General features: G+C 51.3%; 1 protein-coding gene across 3 annotated transcripts in view; it reads right to left on the bottom strand.

The window, feature by feature from the left end:
- Positions 1–18,681, bottom strand: part of PTK2B (protein tyrosine kinase 2 beta) — a 142,120-nt gene that overhangs the window by 14,843 nt on the left and 108,596 nt on the right. For all 3 annotated transcript variants that reach the window (XM_070375487.1, XM_070375486.1, XM_070375488.1), the window contains 18 exons: positions 17,075–17,137; positions 16,502–16,556; positions 15,930–16,070; positions 15,461–15,535; positions 14,744–14,845; positions 13,970–14,087; positions 13,376–13,415; positions 12,672–12,718; positions 11,491–11,541; positions 10,880–10,977; positions 10,061–10,145; positions 9,343–9,443; positions 8,990–9,105; positions 5,877–5,977; positions 5,610–5,699; positions 4,553–4,757; positions 2,055–2,163; positions 207–272 (listed from right to left, as the gene is read on the bottom strand). In XM_070375487.1, coding sequence (XP_070231588.1) covers positions 207–272; positions 2,055–2,163; positions 4,553–4,757; positions 5,610–5,699; positions 5,877–5,977; positions 8,990–9,105; positions 9,343–9,443; positions 10,061–10,145; positions 10,880–10,977; positions 11,491–11,541; positions 12,672–12,718; positions 13,376–13,415; positions 13,970–14,087; positions 14,744–14,845; positions 15,461–15,535; positions 15,930–16,070; positions 16,502–16,556; positions 17,075–17,137 — 1,663 coding nt within the window. The remainder of the gene's footprint in view (positions 1–206; positions 273–2,054; positions 2,164–4,552; positions 4,758–5,609; positions 5,700–5,876; positions 5,978–8,989; positions 9,106–9,342; positions 9,444–10,060; positions 10,146–10,879; positions 10,978–11,490; positions 11,542–12,671; positions 12,719–13,375; positions 13,416–13,969; positions 14,088–14,743; positions 14,846–15,460; positions 15,536–15,929; positions 16,071–16,501; positions 16,557–17,074; positions 17,138–18,681) is intronic.

An 18,681-nucleotide genomic window follows, 5' to 3' on the forward strand; every position in this document is an offset into this window, starting at 1 on the left:
TTAACTGAGGACAACCTGGTAGAGGTTCAATTAGATTCTTTGATCTCTGGGCACTTTGAGTTCGAGTTCTTTTCTGGGTACTCAGGAAGAACTGTCTCCATTGCCTGAGCAGATAGGACTGCTGCTCTGCTAAGGCACGAGGATGGAAGTTCAGAAAGGACAGAGATGAGGCCTGCACTTCCCCAGCCCTCCAATTACGTGTTTACCTGGAATTGCAGCTTGGGTGCCAGAAGGTTGGTTTGTGGAGGGGGTCTGTACTTGGGTCGGCTGGGCTGCAGAGAGAATATGGAGATGAGTCAGTCCCTCATTCTGTCCTGTTGAGGGAGCACAGCTCACCAAGGGGAATACCAGGTAGGAGTCGGGTCAGGCTTGTTCAGGATGATGAAGACGAGGGACAGAGTAATCGTTAAAATCATTCATGTCCGCTAACTGTGCATCTATTACTGCTGAGTGATATGACGGTACTAAGAGGCCAGTTTTCTCTGCCCTTCTGGAGGTCACTGCTAACTGGAGGCATTACCAGTCTCTGTGTAGCCTCTCTGCATGTGCCAGGCATCCTGGAGTGTGAAGTCAACTATGGCTTAGGAAGCATTACTATGAACAAAGCTAGTGGAGGTGATGAAATTCCAGCTGAGTTATTTCAAATCCTAAAAGATGATGCTGTTAAAGTGCTGCATTCAATATGCCAGCAAATTTGGAAAACTCAGCAGTGTCCATAGGACTGGAAAAGATCCCAAAGAATGGCTGTGTCAAAGAATGTTCAAACTATCGCACAATTGCACTCATTTCACAAGCTAGCAAGGTAATGCTCAAAATCCTTCAAGCTAGGCTTCAACAGTATGTGAACCTTGGATGTGCAGAGTTTGCCAAATCAGTAATCGGGAGCTGCAGACATCCAGAGGTGAGTCATGGAGGCCCAGGCGTCCACAGCAGCTTCCTGGAGGTGATGAAACCTGAGCTGGGCCTGACTGCGGGAAGGTGCAGGGCACAGCAGATCAGGGGACCTCGAAAAGAGGCCCAGCACCCACAGGGCTTTGTTATGAACTGAATGTTTGTTCCTCCACCCCACCCCACACACCCCATTCATATGTTGAAGTCTTAACCCCAGGGTGATGGTGTTTGGAGGTGGGGCCTTTGGGAGGTAATTAGGATCAGATGAGGTAACAAGGGTAGGACTCCTATGATTCTTATTAGTAGTAGCATTAATGAACTTCCCAGGTGGTGGTAAAGAACCTGCCTGCCTGTACAGGAGAATAAGAGATGTGGGTTCAATCCCTGGGTAGGGAAAATCCCCTAGAGGAGGCCATGGCAACCCACTCCGGTATTCTTGCCTGGAGAATCCTATGGACAGAGGATCCCTGCAGGCTACAGTCCATGGAGTGGCAAAGAATCAGACATGACTGAAGCGACTTAGCATGCAGTCATATTAATAACAATAACAGACACCAGAGCTCACTCTCCCCACCATGTGAGGACATGTGAGAAGGGCACATCTGCCATCCAGGAAGAGAGTCCTCACCAGACACCTTGATCTTGGATTTCCCAGCCTCCATGCTGTCTGTGTGTAAGCTGCCCAGCCTGTAGTATATCGTATGGCAGCCCAAGCTGACTTCTACAGACGTGGTCCCACCCATCTAACAGTGGGGCAGAAGGGCACTGGCTCCTGCACCCAGAGATGCCATGGACATCACAGGCTGGACTTCAGGGCTCCCCATCACGTACCTTCAGGGGAATCTAATTTGTCCCTAATAACACCAAAAGAGAAAGTGCTACTGTCTCCCGAGGGAAATGTTTCCAGGGTGACTGCCTGCTCCAGCAGCCCCACAAGGTGCCTGCTCTCTGGCTGTCTCAGGTTCCATCTGCCGAGGTGACTGATGGGGGCTGCCTCAGGGCTGATGGATGGTTGGGTGGAAGGGCTGAGAAGACGCAGGGGCCCATCTGACCACCACTGTAAGGGGAGCTGCACAGTCAGATCTGGGAGGGGTTGGACAGGGTCCCCGCTCTGCTGTGATTCATGGGGCCACTGGGGCCAATGAGTTCGGGGCTTGGCTCACCTTGGGTGGGGGTTCCTGGAAGGCTGTGGGCTCTAAGATTTTGGGAGGTCGGTAGCGAGCATTCCTCTCCTGCTCTAAGGCGATGTCCTTCTCCATCTGGTAAATGTCACTGCCAGGAAGTCAGGTCAGATAAGGAGACAGAAACAAGGTCAGATACACTCCTGGGGGCTCCCCTCTGTGTTCCACTGCAGCCGGGATCCTACTCCCAAGTCTTCTCTGACGTCCTTTGCAGACGGCACTGGGGAGATCCCTAGGAGACAGGCCACAGCACCGTGGACCCTGCAGCTGCCCCAGCCTACACATTCCTGTTGTGTGCTAATGGGAAAGGGTACACATATATTCCTGATATGTGCTCATAGGAAAGGGCCATGGATTTCCTCCCAGGTTAGTTGAATGCACGCTTCTTGCCTTTTTTTTCTTTTACCCAACAGTGGTTCCCAACCTGGGAATCACACACCTCCAAGGACTCGAATAAAGGCAGAGGGTCCATGAATCCACAAGTGTACCAAGCATTGTCTGCAGACAGGGATTATGTGTTGTTGAAATATATTTCTAGGCCCAAGATGGAACCGCTCCTGCCCAGGGGGCTCACATCAGCAGGTCAAAATGCAGATAACTTTTGCGTCCTTCTAAATGCTATGCTTTATCAGAATCAAAGTAGCATCCCAAAAGCCTACCCAAATACCAATCCAAATGCCAATTCAGCTTTATGTGCTTAGTTGCTCAGTAGTGTCTGACTCTTTGCAACCCCATGGACTGCAGCCTGCCACACTCCTCTGTCCATGCAGAGTCTCCAGGCAAGAATGCTGGAGTGGGTTGCCATGTCCTCCTCCAGGGGATCTTCCCAACCCAGGGACTAAACTCAGGTCTCCTGCATTACAGGCAGATTTTTTTATCATCTCAGACACTAGGGAAGCCCATTCAGCTTTATACTTGTTTCCTATTCCCTATCATTCTCTAATTATCTCTTCTTTGTTCCTTATTCTTTATCCTATAAAAGTGTCCTACCTTCCACTCCCATTTGCCATTGCTCTGGCCCTTGGAAATGGAGACGGCCACTTCACGCAGTGTTAAAGTTTGTCTGTATCACTTAAATTGCCTTGTTTAATCATTTTAAACAGTACTGTGCTGTGCTTAGTTGCTCAGTCATGTCCAACTCTTTGCGACCCCAAGGACTGTAGCCCCTAACTAGGCTCCTCTGTCCATGGGGATTCTCTAGGCAAGAATACTGGAGTGGGTTGCCATGCCCTCCTCCAAGGGATCTTCCCAATCCAGGGATGGAACCCAGGTCTCCTTCATTGCAGGTGGATTCTTTATCATCTGAGCCACTGTTTAGAGAAGCCCTAAATAGTACTACAAAACATATAATATTTGGTACCATATTTTCAGATTTATATGCATTCTATTGTGTGCAATACAAAAAGTCATGATACGGCTTGTTTATAGAGCCCTACCTATAAACAAATGCATTATCATTCTGAGAAATGCATATTTCCTGCCATATCAGTAAACAAGGATGTCACAGTCATCAGCAATTGCCTCCACCATGGATAGTGAGCTGGTGAGCCCTGAGGGAACTCAGGAAGGAAAGAAAACCTGCCATCTAGGAGCCATCAACCTGCAGCCACTCCCTACGGTGAGCCCTGAGGAAACTCAGGATGTGAAAACACAGGATACTGGCCCCAGAGAGCTGAGATGCATATCAAAGGAATGATTCCAGTGAGCCCAGACTCTCGCATCTTCCCATACATAGAAAAGCACTCAATTCTTTAACTTGGGTATCTGGTTTTCTTTAATTAACAATAATTGTTTGCTGTTCAGACAACCTGCCCTTTGTTGCAAAACTTCTGTATAAGCTGGCTCCCCCTTCACCTCTTCCGAACAGTTTCTCAAAACTATTTGAAATGTTGTCTCCCAGGCTGCAGACCTCATTTTGCTCGCAACAAAACTTAACTCCCAGCTCTCACACTGTGTAAATTTTTTTCAAAGATTCCCATTGCCTGGACCTGGGATTCCCAGCCTCTCCTGTGATGCCTTCCCATGTGGCAGTTTCTGGGGATGATTTTCTGAAAGAATGCCCACAAGTTGCCTACAGTGTTTAAAGCTGTAGTATTTAATGTTAATTAAGCACTGGGTTCCTTAAAGTAGGAGCCAGCAAACTAGGCCCACAGGCCAAATATAGCCCCCTACCTATTTTTATGTGGCCCCAAATGGTAAAGAATCTGCCTGTAATGCTGGAGACCCTGGTTTGATCCGAGTCAGAAAGATCCACTGGAGAAGGGAATGGCTACCCACTCCAGTATTCTTGCCTGGGAAATCCCATGGAAAGAAGAGCCTGGTGGGCTACAGTTCATGGGGTCACAAAGAGTTGGACATGACTTAGTGACTGAGCACACACGCACACAGCTATAAACCTCTATGTGCTGCTAAAGAGGAGACTTGCTCTCAGGGGGCCCTGGGCTTGCAGTCCTCCCCCCCACACCCATCTCCTTGCTCACCTGAGGCTGCACACGAGCTCGGTGAAGCGGGGTCGTTCACTGGGGTCGTAGTCCCAGCAGCGGGTCATGAGGGTGTAGAGAATGGGCGGGCAGAGGTCAGGCTTGGGCAACCGGTCTCCCTTCTCCAGCACCCCAATGACATCCTTGTTCTCCAACCAGAAGAAGGGCTGCTTTCCGAAGCTCAGGATTTCCCACATGCACACAGCTGCAAGCGGGAGGAGAGGGCTCAGGGCCCGTGCTGAGGGGACTCAAACCTGGAGAGGCAGCCCATCCTCCCCAGAGACAGCCGTGTGGTCAACACTCAGTGCCTGCTGGGGACCACCCTGTGTTCCCCTCTCTCCTCTATAGATAGCATCCCGGGGGGGGCCTGCCCACGTGATAGTCTGTTAAAGGACCAATCACCTATGACTGTAAGTGAACTAAGCTCCCATGCCCAGGCCCTTTCCTCATGGAGCTGTTAGGGTTCTGGAGAAGGAGACCGTCAAAGGAACTTCACTGGGACCACCAGGAGGGAGTGATGGCTCCATCAGAAAGCTGGCATACGAAGCCTAGAGCCAATGCTTGCTGCCTGTGTGATCATGAGCAAGTCCCTGACTTGCTGAGCCTCAGTTTCTTTGTCTGGAAAATGGGAAGAAGAATGATGAGATTGTACTGGGCAGGCTGTGGAGACCTGAGACAGAGGATCTACATGGCTGTGTGCCTTTTAAGTGGCTGTCCAGCACCTGGGTTTCGTCTCTCCTCACCCCGCACCTTCTTCTCAGAGAAGAGCTCAGCTCTGCCTATGAGGCTCCCCTGCGGGGTGGCCTCACCTCAGTCCTGGGGCTGTCTGGGGGAGCTCATGCTCATACCAAGAGCCTTTTCCATGAAGATGAATGCAGGCTGGCCCTTAGCTCTTGTCACCCCCAATCCACCACTGACTCCCCAGCTCTGGGACTCCTCAGTGGGGGCAGCAAAACAGAACCTGAGGGTCCAGACCTCTGCTTCTTGTGCCCCCTGTTATCCTGGTCACAGAGGGGTAATCAAACCCTCATCCACGCCCTATGGAGAGTCTGCTCACCAAACATCCAGACATCGCTGGCGGTCGTGAAGCGGCGGAAGTTGATGGACTCAGGGGACATCCATTTGATTGGTAGACGGGTTACAGAGGCTGTGGGTGGACCAAGGGTTTATGGGAGCTCTTAGAGAAGAACCATCCAGACTTATCCAGAAAGGCAGCTTACTCTCCAGAGACTGTTGGCCTAGACTTGCCTTATAGTCACCTTTTGGGGGATTTTGGCTTCAGGGACGCCGTTCGGGGACAATGCTGTAACACACCCCCACTCACCTTTGTAATACTCCTCATCCTCAATGTATCGGGAAAGGCCGAAGTCCCCCAGCTTCACACATTCAGGGGAGGCTACCAGGATGTTCCGGACAGCAATGTCCCTGGAAGGAGGCAAAGACCAGGGTGAGGTGGTTCATAACACTTCAGGGGGACAGACAGATGGATAGATGGACAGAGAGGCAGAGGAGAAGAGAGCCTCAGGGCCCCAGCCTCCGGAGGAGAATCAAGCAGCTTCTGTGGGTCAGCCCTTCCTGGCCCCACAACTTGTCTTGCTGGAACTTGGCTCAGGCAGGAGCCTCGGCTGGTCTTCCCTGCTGCTCACATGCCCTGGTTGCCTCCCTGCATCTCGCTGCTGAGCCCTGTCTCCCATCATCCCTTCTCATGCATCTCTACCTCCAAGCCTGTCTTGTGTTCCCTGTATTTGCTCCAGTCACTACACGCATTGTCCCCTCTGCTGGGGATGCTGTCACCCTGCTGACACTTCAGGGAGGAAGCCCGACCACTTTCCTGATCACAGTTAACCTCTCCTTGTTCTGTGACCCCACAGCTGCTCACAGCTCACTTTCAGGGGGCACTGGGAGAGCCAGGACCCCCTAAAGGCTACATGCCCCTGAGCCGTGGCACAGAGTCCCTGGGAACCCCTGGTATGGAGAAGAGCGGAGCAGAGAGCTGGAGGAACACACCTGGCAGCTGGCAGGTGAGAGGCGCAGCCCAGAGCTGAGCTCTCACTACTCCCCCAACTTCCATCCCCAACTCTGGGAGCCCTTACTGACTCAGTCATCTTGAATCCCCAAATCACTTCTAACCCCAAACTGGCTCATCTCCTGCTTCTCCCAGGCAGGTTCTGCACCCTACTGTTTGTCTTTGTTATTGAAAAGATGACTTCAAAGCCCGACAATGTCACAAAGGATGCAAATCTATTATACCACTTTGCCCCAGGACTGTTCACCCTAGAAGATGCTAGAAGATGAGCTTTACAAAGAAAGGGGTTTCTGTTTGTTTTGATTGTGAGTTAATCGCAGAGCTTAGGACACTGCCTGGAGGTCCACAGGAAGAGTTCCACCATATTTGCTGCACGAGTGAGTGAATGAATGGGTGGATGAATATGCACATCCCCCAACATCGCTGTGCATAGTGTCACCCATATGGCCCCATATCTCAGGAGGATGGCGTTGGACTGAAGAATTCACCTGCTCACCCCAGGGCTTTGAGTTGGATCATAGAAAAAGCAAGAGTTCCAGAAAAACTTCTACTTCTTTATTGATTACACCAAAGCCTTTGACTGTGTGGATCACAACAAACTGTGGAAAATTCTGGAAGAGATGGGACTTCCAGACCACCTGACCTGCCTCCTGAGAAATCTGTATACAGGTCAAGAAGCAACAGTTAGAACCTGACATGGAACAGCAGACTGGTTCCAAATTGGGAAAGGAGTACATCAAGGCTGTATAGTTTCACCTGCTTATTTAAATTATATGCAGAAGTACATTATGCAAAATGCTGGGCTGGATGAAACACAAGCTGGAATCAAGATTGCAGAGAGAAATATCAATAACCTCAGATATGCAGATGACATCACCCTTATGGCACAAAGCAAAGAGGAACTAAAGAGCCTCTTGATGAAAGTGAAAGATTAGAGTGAAAAAGTTGGCTTAAAACTCAACATTCAGAAAACTAAGATGATGGCATCCGGTCCCATCACTTCATGGCAAATAGATGGGGAAACAATGGAAACAGTGAGAGACTTTGTTTTCTTGCACTGCAGGTGGTGACTGCAGCCGTAAAATTAAAAGACACTTGCTCCTTGGAAGAAAAGCTATGACCAACCCAGACAGAATATTAAAAAGCAGAGACATTACTTTGCCAACAAAGGTCTGTCTAGTCAAAGCTACGGTTTTTCCAGTAGTCATGTATGGGTGTGACAGCTGGACCATAAGGAGAGTTGAGTGCCAAAGAATTGATGCTTTTGAACTGTGGTGCTGGAGAAGACTCTTGAGAGTCCCTTGGACTGCAAGGAGATCAAATCAGTCAACCCTAAAGGAATTCAGTCCTGAACATTAATTGGAAGGACTGATGCTGAAAATGAAACTCTGATACTTTGGCCACCTGATGTGAAGGACTGACTCAGTGGAAAAGCCCCGGATGCTGTGAAAGATGGAAAGCAGGAGAATAGGATGGCAGAGGATGAGATGGTTGGATGGCATCACCGACTCAATGGACATGAATTTGAGCAAGCTCCAGAAGACGGTGATGGACAGGGAAGCCTGGTGTGGGGCAGCCCATGGGGTCGCAAAGAGTTGGACACAACTGAGCAACTGAACAAAACTCTGTCTCCTCCAGAGGATCATATCCCCCTTGATGGGGACCTTCCTTCAGGAAAGGGGACAAAGCCGGGTGGAGAAGGGACCAGCACCACAGTCAGAGGACTGGACTTGGCAGCTTGGAGGTGTCAGAGACCAGGGCAGTGCTACTCACTTGGGCTGCAAGGCCTGGGACCCCAGGACTGTCCTAGTGCTGCCAGAACCAGTCTCTCCTGCTAGGCTGCTGCTGCTGCTGCTGCTAAGTCACTTCAGTCATGTTCAGCTCTGTGCAACCCCAGAGACGGCAGCCCACCAGGCTCCCCGGTCCCTGGGATTCTCCAGGCAAGAACACTGGAGCAGGTTGCCATTTCCTTCTCCAATGTATGAAAGTGAAAAGTGAAAGTGAAGTCGCTCAGTCATGTCCGACTCTTAGCAACCCCATGGACTGCAGCCCACCAGGCTCCTCCGTCCATGGGATTTTCCAGGCAAGAGTACTGGAGTGGGGTGCCACTGCCTTCTCCTGCTAGGCTGGGTGCCACCAAATGGAAATGCCAGAGAATAAGTGAGCAGCAAGCAGGGAAGTGATTTCCTGCACCCACAGGGATGCGGGCTACTGAGTTACAGGCAGACACCCCCGATTTCAGATTTCCTCTTCCTAGCAATCCTGGGAGGGACCGCTGGCTGTTGTACTTTTAGAGGGGGACACGGGTCCCAAGAAGGTGCTCAAGCTGTCACCTAAGCGGGACCAAAGCCAGGCCTTCAATCCTGGTCTGTACCTGACCCCTCCTTCTCCAGGGCCCTCCCCAGCCTCACCTGTGGACACAGTTGATGCTCTCCAGGTAGGCCATGGCCTTGCAGATCTGCAGCGAGTACAGGACAAGAGTGAGCACCTTCAGGCTGTTCTTGTTTCGCTCCAGGTAGTGGCCCAGCTGTAGGAAAGGGAAGATGCCCTGAAGATTCTGCCTGACCTGGGTGTGGAGCTGGGGGATGGGGGAGGGGACACCCAGGCTGGCAGAAGAATCTGGCAACTTCCTCTCCAAACAGCCTTGCCGGGAGTTAAGGGCCCCTGGCTCCAAATGCATCCTCCGTGGCTACCCTCTCCCTAGGTGTTGCTCCACTGCAGTCCAGCTGTCATCACAGGGGTCCTCCTTGGCCCTCCAGCTCACCTCCCCGTAGGGGTACAGTTCCATGATGATCCAGGTGGGCTCCTCTTCGATGATGCCGATCAGCTTCACAATATGCGGGTGGTCCAGGTTCTTCATGATCACTGCAAGTGGGGGTGAGAGGGTTAGGGTTAGGGGTTGGGTTTAGGGTTAAGGCAGGGTTAGGGGTTAGGTGTTATGGTTAGTGGTTAGGTGTTAGGGTTAGGGATTAGTGTTAGGAGCTAGGGATTAGGAGTTAGGGTTAGGGTTTAGGGATTAGGGATTAGGGTTGGGGTGAGGTATTAAGGTTCGGGGTTAGGAGTTAGGTTTAGGGTTGGGGTTGGGGTTAGGTTTAGGGGTTAGGGTTAGTGTTTAGGGTTACGGCTAGGGATTAGGGTTAGGGTTTGGGCTAGTGTTTAGGTTTAGGTTCAGGGTAGGGTTAGCTGTTAGGGTTGTGGTTAAGTGTTAGGGTTAGGGTGAAGGTTTTGTTTTAGGTGCCAGGGACTAGGGACTAGGGGATAGGGATAGGTGCTCCAGCGCTTCCAAGGCCCAAAGCAAGAATCAAGGTCTGCTGGCTGGACCGAGAGCCAGGGGTGCAGCCTTTCCCCCCTGTGGATATTAGCTCTGTCCACTGCCTCCCCGACCTCCACCGCAGATGCTTTGACCCCTTCCTGCTTCCCGGTCTGCATAGTCTCTTGGCTTTTTTTAGCCCCTGTGCTGGTGTCTCCCCAGGGACACCTACCTGCCTCACTCATGAACTTCTCCTTGTTATCCAGAGTGCAGTTTTTCTTGCAGGTCTTCACAGCCACGTTGATCACCTCCCCTTTCTGAAATAAGAGTGTGTCCAGGTACCCTCAGTTCTGCCCAGAACGCCCCACCCTGGCATCCCCAGGAGACAGGTGACATCTGGGTCTCTGCAAAGCCTTTACTTCCTATCTCTTCCCCTCCTCTCCTCCACACCCACTTCCTCCTGATCAGGGTACATTTGGACTGGAGGAACGCCGAAGATCAGATCCCTTGAACCCCTGGCTGTCCAGGTGAGGGCACGGAGGCTGGGGGTCCATGTGACCTGCCCAAAGTTAGCGGGTGTGTGCAGGTCACATGCAAGGCCATCATCGGACATAGCATCCAGGCCTTTTTCTCTTTATTGTTGGTTTTTACAATTTTGCTTTTTCCCCAGGCCTGGTTGAAGCACGAACACAAAGGCAAACTTGTCCAGCCCCCATTGGTGACCTTGGAGCCCACCTTGCCTTTCTCACAACTGCTTCACATGGAGCTTCCCCCTTCATGTTCTCCCATAACATGTTCTTCATGTTCTCAGTCCCCGCCGCTGGGCCCCACCCCATGCCCCATAGATGTTGCCTCTCTTCCGATCCCTGCAATTGCAGCCTTTCTGGGAAATGACTCTTGTTTTCATCACTCCCTGCGTATTTCATAAACACTGCAAAGGCCAAATGCATGAAGTTCCACACACCACAGCACACCACCTCCCCCAACACTAGAGTATTTGAGCTCCTTTCTCTTTCTACTGAAGAGCAGAACTTGGATATCATGAACTCACGTGATTTGTGTAGACACCTTCATAGACCTCCCCAAAAAAGCCTTCACCGAGAATATGATTCAGAACCACATCTTCCCGGGCGATGCCATACTGTGGGCCTGCACAGGGGATAGAACAGACAGTCCTGGGGCACAAAACTGGTTGGCACCCCCTGGGAATCCAAGAACTGACGTCCCCGGGGATTCTGAATGCCCATATCCCTGGGATTCCGAGTATCCAGAGGCTCTAACACCAGGCTCCGACCCCTTCTGCCCAGGTGTGACCAGACCTCCCCCACCAACACCTCAGCCAGGAACCAGGGGCTAGACTGGGAAAGGGGGTCTAGAAGGTTCCATTGTCTCAGACTTGGGAAAGCTGAGTCCCATGTCCATGCTCTTAGCACGCCCCTCCACCACAGACACACCAAAGGTCAATGGTGACGGGATAAAAACAATGATCTCTGCTTTCAAATCACAGGTGCCTCACTCAGCTGTGTCCCTGTCTGAGACACACGTGGAAGACGACATGGGAAGGAAAGAAAGTCCCCTTGTGATGTCATATGTGTCCCCAGATGTCACTTCCCACGGCTCTGGCAGTGGTTGACATGGGGTGGGGGGCGGTCAGGGATCTACCTCCTGGTCTTCGCAGGGTCTCGTCAGGGATCTCAGCATAGATGTCTGATTCTGAAATGACAGGAGGACACCCCATGGGCAAGATGCCTTGAGGAGGGCATCACCAGGAACCAGGTGTGAGCCCCCCTCCTGCCCCGCCCGCCACAGGTCAGTGGAACTAAGCTGACATCACTGGGAGGGACTTGGGGAGGAGCCAGGGGAGAATGGGTTTCCCCCAGGTATCTGGGTGGCCGCAGGGCCCAGGGTCCTCAGCCTGAGTCCTCCTTGCTGCTGCCTGGCTATTTAGGGCAAGTTGGTTCATCTCCTTTGATCTGCTTCCCTTTCTGTGAAATGACTATTTCTGGGGAATGTAAATATTAAAGAAAACAATACCAGTTATGTATTTAACACTGTCATGAACTGAATGCTTGCATCCCCTCAAATGCATATGTTGAAACCCTAACCCCAGGAGCGGTGGTGTTTGAAGGGGTCTTTGGGAGGTGATTAGGGTTAGATGAAGTCATGAAGGTGGGGCCCCCATGGTGGGATGAGTGTCCTTAGAAGAAGAGGAAGAGAGACTAGAGCTCTCCATCTGTCCACCACACGAGGACACGGAGGAGGTGGCTGTCTGCAAGCTGGGAAGAGAGACCTCACCAGGACCCCACCACACTGGCATCTTGGTCTTGGACTTCCACCTCCAGAGCTGTCACAAATCAGTGTCTGTTTAAACGTTTAAGCTCCCCAGTCTGCGGCTTTTTTATGAAGCCTGAGCTGACCAAGACAAACATGGCGCCCCACTAGCTGCCTAATACATGTTCATGTTCATGCTCAGTTGCTAGGTCATGTCCAACTCTTTTCAACCCCATGGACTGTAGCCTGCCAGGCTCCTCTGCCCATGGGATTCTCCAGGCAAGAGTATTGGAGTGGATTGCAATTTCCTTCTCCATCGATCTTCCCGACCCAGGGATCGAACCTATGTCTCTTGTGTCTCTTGCATTGGCAGGTCAGTTCTTTACCATTGAGACACAAGGGAAGCCCCACCCAATACATAGTTAGCTATTTATTTTTAGCCGTCATTGAGCAGTCATAGGGGAAGTTCTTTTGTCTGTGACTTTGAGAGAATCCTTCAAATTGCCACAAGAGCAGGCAGAAGGGAGGCTCTGGGCGCAGGCAGAGGACAGGCAGCAGGTGGGCAGGCTTACCTATGCTGCAGCTTTCTGAGAGGTGGGGCCGCCGAGCCTCCAGGTTTCTACAGGAGGAGAGGACAGGGCAGGAGCCCAGTGAGCTCAGAGCCTGGAAGTGCCCACCCAGGGCGGCCTCATTCCCCCTCTCTCCCTCCCACCCTGCCTGGAGAAGCAGCGTGTTCTGATGGCACTAAGCTGGGAGCATGGCCCAGGCCACCAGGAGACAGGAGGGAGCTTTGCTTGCTAAGTCGTTTCAGTTGCATCCTACTCTGCGACTCTATGGACTGTAGCCCGCCAGGCTCCTCTGTCCATGGGATTCCCCAGGCAAGAGTACTGGAGTGGGTTGCCATGCCCTTCTCCAGGGGATCTTCCCAACCCAGGGATTGAACCCATGTCTCTTACACTGGCAGGCAAGTGCTTTAGCACTAGCGCCAAAGGAGAGGACAGCAGCAATTCCCCACCCCGCCCTCCTCGGCCCAAGATGGTGCCAGGTGGCTTTAGGACACAGGAATATAACCCTGAACGAATTTACTGGGAGAAATTTACTGGTGAAAAATAACCACTTGTGAAATGCTGGAATTCCATCATTTTCTCCTGGGGGCCAGAAACTGGAAACCGTGGCGGGGGAGGCCCCCTCTCTGTTCGGTCTGCCTTCGTAAGGAAGACACCGGCTGAGGGCGGGGCCGGTTCTCCGCCTCAGCCTCGCGGTTGGTTGTACTCACAGCGTGGGGATCTGGGGCAGACTGTTCCGCTTCTCACCATCTGGGGAGAGGAGAAGAAGAAGGGGAGCTGGAACCAGGGACACAGGTCCCGGATGGATGACGAACCTCACTGCTTCTACCAGCCGACACACAGGAGACCCCTCCCGCCACTGTGGCCCATGAGAGTCGAGTGGAAGCTGGATACGCTGTTGCCCTGAACTGGAATCCTTTTAGCAGAAGAAACTCTCAGACTTCCTCTGCCACTGTCACACGTCCCAGCCTGACCCTTGCTTTCTGATTCCATCGCCAAACAGGACGGACCAGCCATGTTCTGGGAATAGCTTTGATCTTCCCAGGGCGACAAACATCTCTCCATCAAGTTGACTCCCGCACCCCGTGCCACCCTTGGTCAGCGGGGCCAGGGCTGTAGCCAAGCATCTGGGATGGGATCACAGGGAGTGTCCAGCAGGGCTGGGTGAGCCCCTCCCCACTTCCAAAGGCTCTTCATTCACATATCCGTCAATGGTTTAGCTTCTCCTGCTCCTCCCCGGAGGCTTGGCTCGGGTATGCCACCCACTGCCTGTTGGGCCAGGTTACCTTCAAGTGGAAACACACCTTTTTTGGTTCGAATGATGAGAGAGCCCTTGTGCTCTCCTTGCAGCCGGCAGTAACCATCTACGAGGTCAGCCATGTTCTCGGCCTCTGCCAGAGAGGAGGTTTTGATGGACAAAGACTGCAGGGAAGAGACCAGCCAAGGATGAGACCCCAGAGCCTTGGCTAGAGTCAACCCCACGGGACTGCAGGACTTCTAACCATGGCCTGCCTGGATTCCACCAGCTCTTCTTCTGGGGCTCGGCTTGAATTCCCTATTGCCACCAGGGGGCGCTCCCGTCACCCCGCCCAACTGACCACCTTACACTCCAGGAAGGGAATGCCTTTTTCTAGTCACTCAGTGTACAGCACATGCCTTGCATGCTTGAGCAGAAATGGAGAAAAGGGAAGAGGGAGGGAGTGGGGCAGAGGACACGTGGATGAAAGGACAGGCATACAACCTGTTTGTGGTCTGAGGTCTCTCCCATTCTCCCACCTACAAAAAGCCCTGGATCCCCAAGGTCTTGGTTCTGAGTCATTGTTACCTGCTCACAGTTAGACCTCTGATCTGTACCTTGATTCCTGGTCACTTTACTCCTGCCCTCCCCCAAACTTCCTACAACTTTTTTCTTGACATTTTAAACAACAGTTTTGCTTCCTGATGTACTTTTCCTTAGTTTGACATCATCCTGTTACCTGGTCTAAGAACTAGGTGCCCTTTACTTAACAAGATCTCAGCAGCCAGGGAAGCCCTGGCCAGGCTGGCTTGAGCAGGCATGCCCAATCAGAGATGCTCACCTGGGGAGCGCCTTCGATGCCCAGCTGCAGTACCGCCTGGCCCTCTTCTAGAGGGAGGCATCTGATGGACTTGATCTGCTTGAACTCGGCCAGGCAGGTGGGCTGTGGGAAAGGAGGGGTTCCTTCAGACCATCCCATTCCTGGGATCAGGGCATGAGGATTGATCAGTATGGGGTGGGGGTGAGGATCGAGGAAGAACCAGGCATTGGAGTCTCTCGGCGGGGATGAAGAGGGAATCAAAGACCATTCAGGTTAGAAGGATCACCTAGCCCAAGCCCCTTGCAGAAGAAAAAATGAGCCTGGGAAGAGTCAAGGTTTGCCCACAGTCATATGCCAAGCTGGTGGTAGGGCCAGGGCTGGACCTGGTTATTCTGACTCCCAGGGACATGATAGCCCCATATGCCATTGAAAGAGCAGCTACTATTGCCAGAAGAGCAACAGAAGTATCCTTCCCTCTTCCCCTCCCCCACCTTAACCACATCTGTCCCCACCCCCTCTGTGCCAGGGGCAGTCCCAGGGATGTAATGGCCCATGCTCCCCATGCCGTTATCCCAAATAGCCTCCCCACGGCTACTGATACCAAAAGCCTCTCTGCTCTCAGCAATGGGGTGGAAGAACCGATGGGACAGGCCAGAATGGGAGGCAGCCAAAAGGGGAAGAACGCTCTGCCTGGAGCTGGGTGGGGCCTGCCTCCCTCCCCACCCCATCTCTCTCTACCTTCGCATCTTGACTTGTCAGCTGGCGGATGCCTTTAGGGCCAATGACCAGGTCCACAGTAATGTTCCATCCTTGCTGGAATCAAAGGAGAGACAGATTGTTGCCTCTTCTCTGTCCGCCCGTGTTTCAGAGGCTTGAAAACAGTTCACTAGCTAGACACAAGCCATGTCTCCTGGGCCCTCTAGCTCCTTCCATCCTAACCTCCCACCATACAGATCACCCCGCTCCCAACACTCTGCCAGCACTGCCCACCTCCTCCCAGAGTTGGAGCCAAGGTTTCAGCTCCCTTCGTCAAGCAAGTAGCTTAGCGTTAGTTGCATTTTCAGATACACTGGGGGAGGTCCTGGTGCCACAGAATCTACAAGCAGTAGGTTGGAGGGTTGTCTTGATCCCCATCCCCACCCTGAGTTGCCCTCCTGAGAGGCTTGAGATTTGGGTCAGGGGTAGAATGAAAAGAAGGTGGCGTTACAATGAGTTCACAGCGATAGGTCTCCTGGTCAATGTTGGCGAAGCCTGCGAGGGTGTTGAAGAACTTCATGACGCACTCCTCCTCCCGGAGCGAGGCGTACTGCTGGAACGTCTGCTGGATCATCTTCCGGAACTGCTTGGGCTGGGCGAGAGGGTCAGGGGTGAGCGGGGCCTGATTCCTTCCCTTAGGATCTCACCGCAGGCCTGCACGCTGCTGTAGGACAGTTCCTTAGGCCTCTATAGACCATGAGGGCAGTGGTGATCTCTTACATCATGGTGGTCTCAAGGGAGCTCACCATGGCCCTGGGAGGGAGGCGGGGTGGTAGCATCCCCGGTGCTCAGGCCATAGAGCTAACTGGCCTTTGATGTGGAACTAGAGCAGGGTTTCTTGATTCCCGGACACAGATGGGCTCACAAGATGCATGGTCTCAGGTCCAGATGGCCTAAGGCAGCACAGATACCCTGGCTTCCCCGAGGGTCCCCAACTCCATCCCTTATAGATCTAATCCTTGGGCGACATAAGGGAGACACGAAGGGAGTCTTCCTGGGCTCTTCATCCACTGGTTTCCTCACCTTTAAGTTCTCCTGCATTTGCTTTGGGAAAAACAGGTCCAGGCCCACTTCTCTCCTGAGAGTAAGGGGGAAAAAGCAGCATTTGAATCCCCTTTGGTGGCTCAAATGGTAAAGAACTGCCTGTGTTGCGGGAGACCCAGGTTCGATCCCTGGGTCAGGAAGATCCTCTGGAGAAGGAAATGGCAACCCACTCTTGCCTGGAGAATCCCAGGGATGGTGGAACCTGGTGGGCTGCCGTCTATGGGGTCGCACAGAGTCAGACACTACTGAAGCAACTTAGCAGCAGCAGCAGCAGCAACCCACTCCAGTGTTCTTGCTTGGAGAATTCCATGGACAGAGGAGCCTGGTGGGCTACTGTCCATGGGGTTGCAAAGAATTGGACAAGACTGAGTGACTAATACTTTCTATATCCCCAACTCAGGACTTCGGGCCAATCAGGGAAAGGTGAGCACACCAGGGAGATGGGTCTTGCCTGGCTCTGGTCTTGGGGGTGGAGGTGTATAGGAGGTGAGCAAGAAGAGCAAAGCAGGAGCGGGGAAGGGAGGAGAGGCTGGGGCCAGTCCCGGGACTTACTCCAGGAGCTCGAGGTTGGACTTTTTGTCAAGTGCGTTGTGGGGCATGTCCTTGAAGAACCGCCTGCAGAGACAGAAGCCACGGGGAACAGGGCCATCAGAGCTGGGCCACCCAATGCCCACATGTTGGACTAGAAGCACCCTCCCCTGCCGGATGTGGGAACCACTGGGAGGGAGAAAGGAAGGAGAGGTGAAAAATTCAGTATTTAGAAAACTATGAGTTTTAGAAAACCTGCAAATTTCCTTCCTAGGAAAGACTCCAGTTGTACTCCAGGGTGTCCACCTCTGGCTTATAGAGTTTGTGGGCAAAGGAGGAGGATAGAGGTTCTACCAGTGGTCTCTGAAAATAAATGACCCAAGGCAGCCAACACTCGACTTATAGCTGAGGAACACCGACATCCACCTTTTAGGTTCTGTGTTCCCTTTGTGACTTCCTTTCCCCTCATTTGCTACCTCTGGAAATCTATGTGTATGCATGCAAATAATTATAAAATATACACAAAAAAATTTAGCATTTATGGGACAGAAGAAGAAAATAAATCCATAATCCTACCACCTGGGGTGACATCTATTAAATTTTTATAGATATTCTTTAATTATGATTTTCCCTTAAAATGTATGTCTTCATGGAGATTTTTATGTATTACTCATTTATAATAATTGTTTACGTGGAGACCAAATAGCCAATACTATTTGTCTTATCTTCCCTTCCCTGTTTGGATCATTGTGTCTAGTAATTTCTTCAACTGTTGCAGACATTGTCCCACTCCTGATCATACATTAGTAACTCAGTGTTACTTCAACCCACGTGTACTTGTGCACATCTGGGAATAGTTTTATGCTGCTGATACCATAAGCAGAGAAGGGCAACTAACTTATGATTAATAAACAATAAGTTTACAAAATTTACAGTGTTTAGAAAAGAGTATGCTTAGGCCTTCATCTCACACTTTATTCTAAATATTTATTCTAGATAGATTAAAGGGGAAATTTTAATAATAAAATTATTTTAAAACTAGAAGAAAAGCTAGGGAAATATTCTCAAATCATGGAACTTAGAAGACTATCTAAAGCATGAAATCATAGATGAGCTCTATATAAAAACTTGAAACATGTACTGCTACGTCCTTAACAATTTTTAATAAATGGTATTTTTGAGCATATTGTCAATCAAGATAAGTAGTAATAATTATTTTAGAGGAAAAATTTTAGAGGAAAAAAAAATGCATTGGAAAAAACCTGACTTGGAGCTACTCTGCTAATGGAGGTTATCTCTCATTCATGATTTTAGTCACTTTTTCTCCTTCCCTACATGTTCCAAATACTCCACATTGTACAAGGCAGTGTGGCCATCTGCAACGCCCCCTGGGTTGGGTGAGCTGCAAAATGTACTTCCAGGTAACTGACCATATTGGCATGTTGCATGTAGTTAAGTAACTCTACAAAATAAATGTCAGCACATGTCCACCAGCAAAGAGGTCTTTAGATCTTTCATAGTTACCCAATCATTCAAATTCATACTGTGCCCTCATGTGTGCCAGGAGAAGGTGGCACCAACCCTGAGTTCAAGGATTTGATGGATTTCAGACTAGTGCATGTGAACCACTC

Source organism: Bos mutus, chromosome 8, assembly GCF_027580195.1.
Source record: "Bos mutus isolate GX-2022 chromosome 8, NWIPB_WYAK_1.1, whole genome shotgun sequence".
NCBI classification, from domain to species: Eukaryota; Metazoa; Chordata; class Mammalia; order Artiodactyla; family Bovidae; genus Bos; species Bos mutus.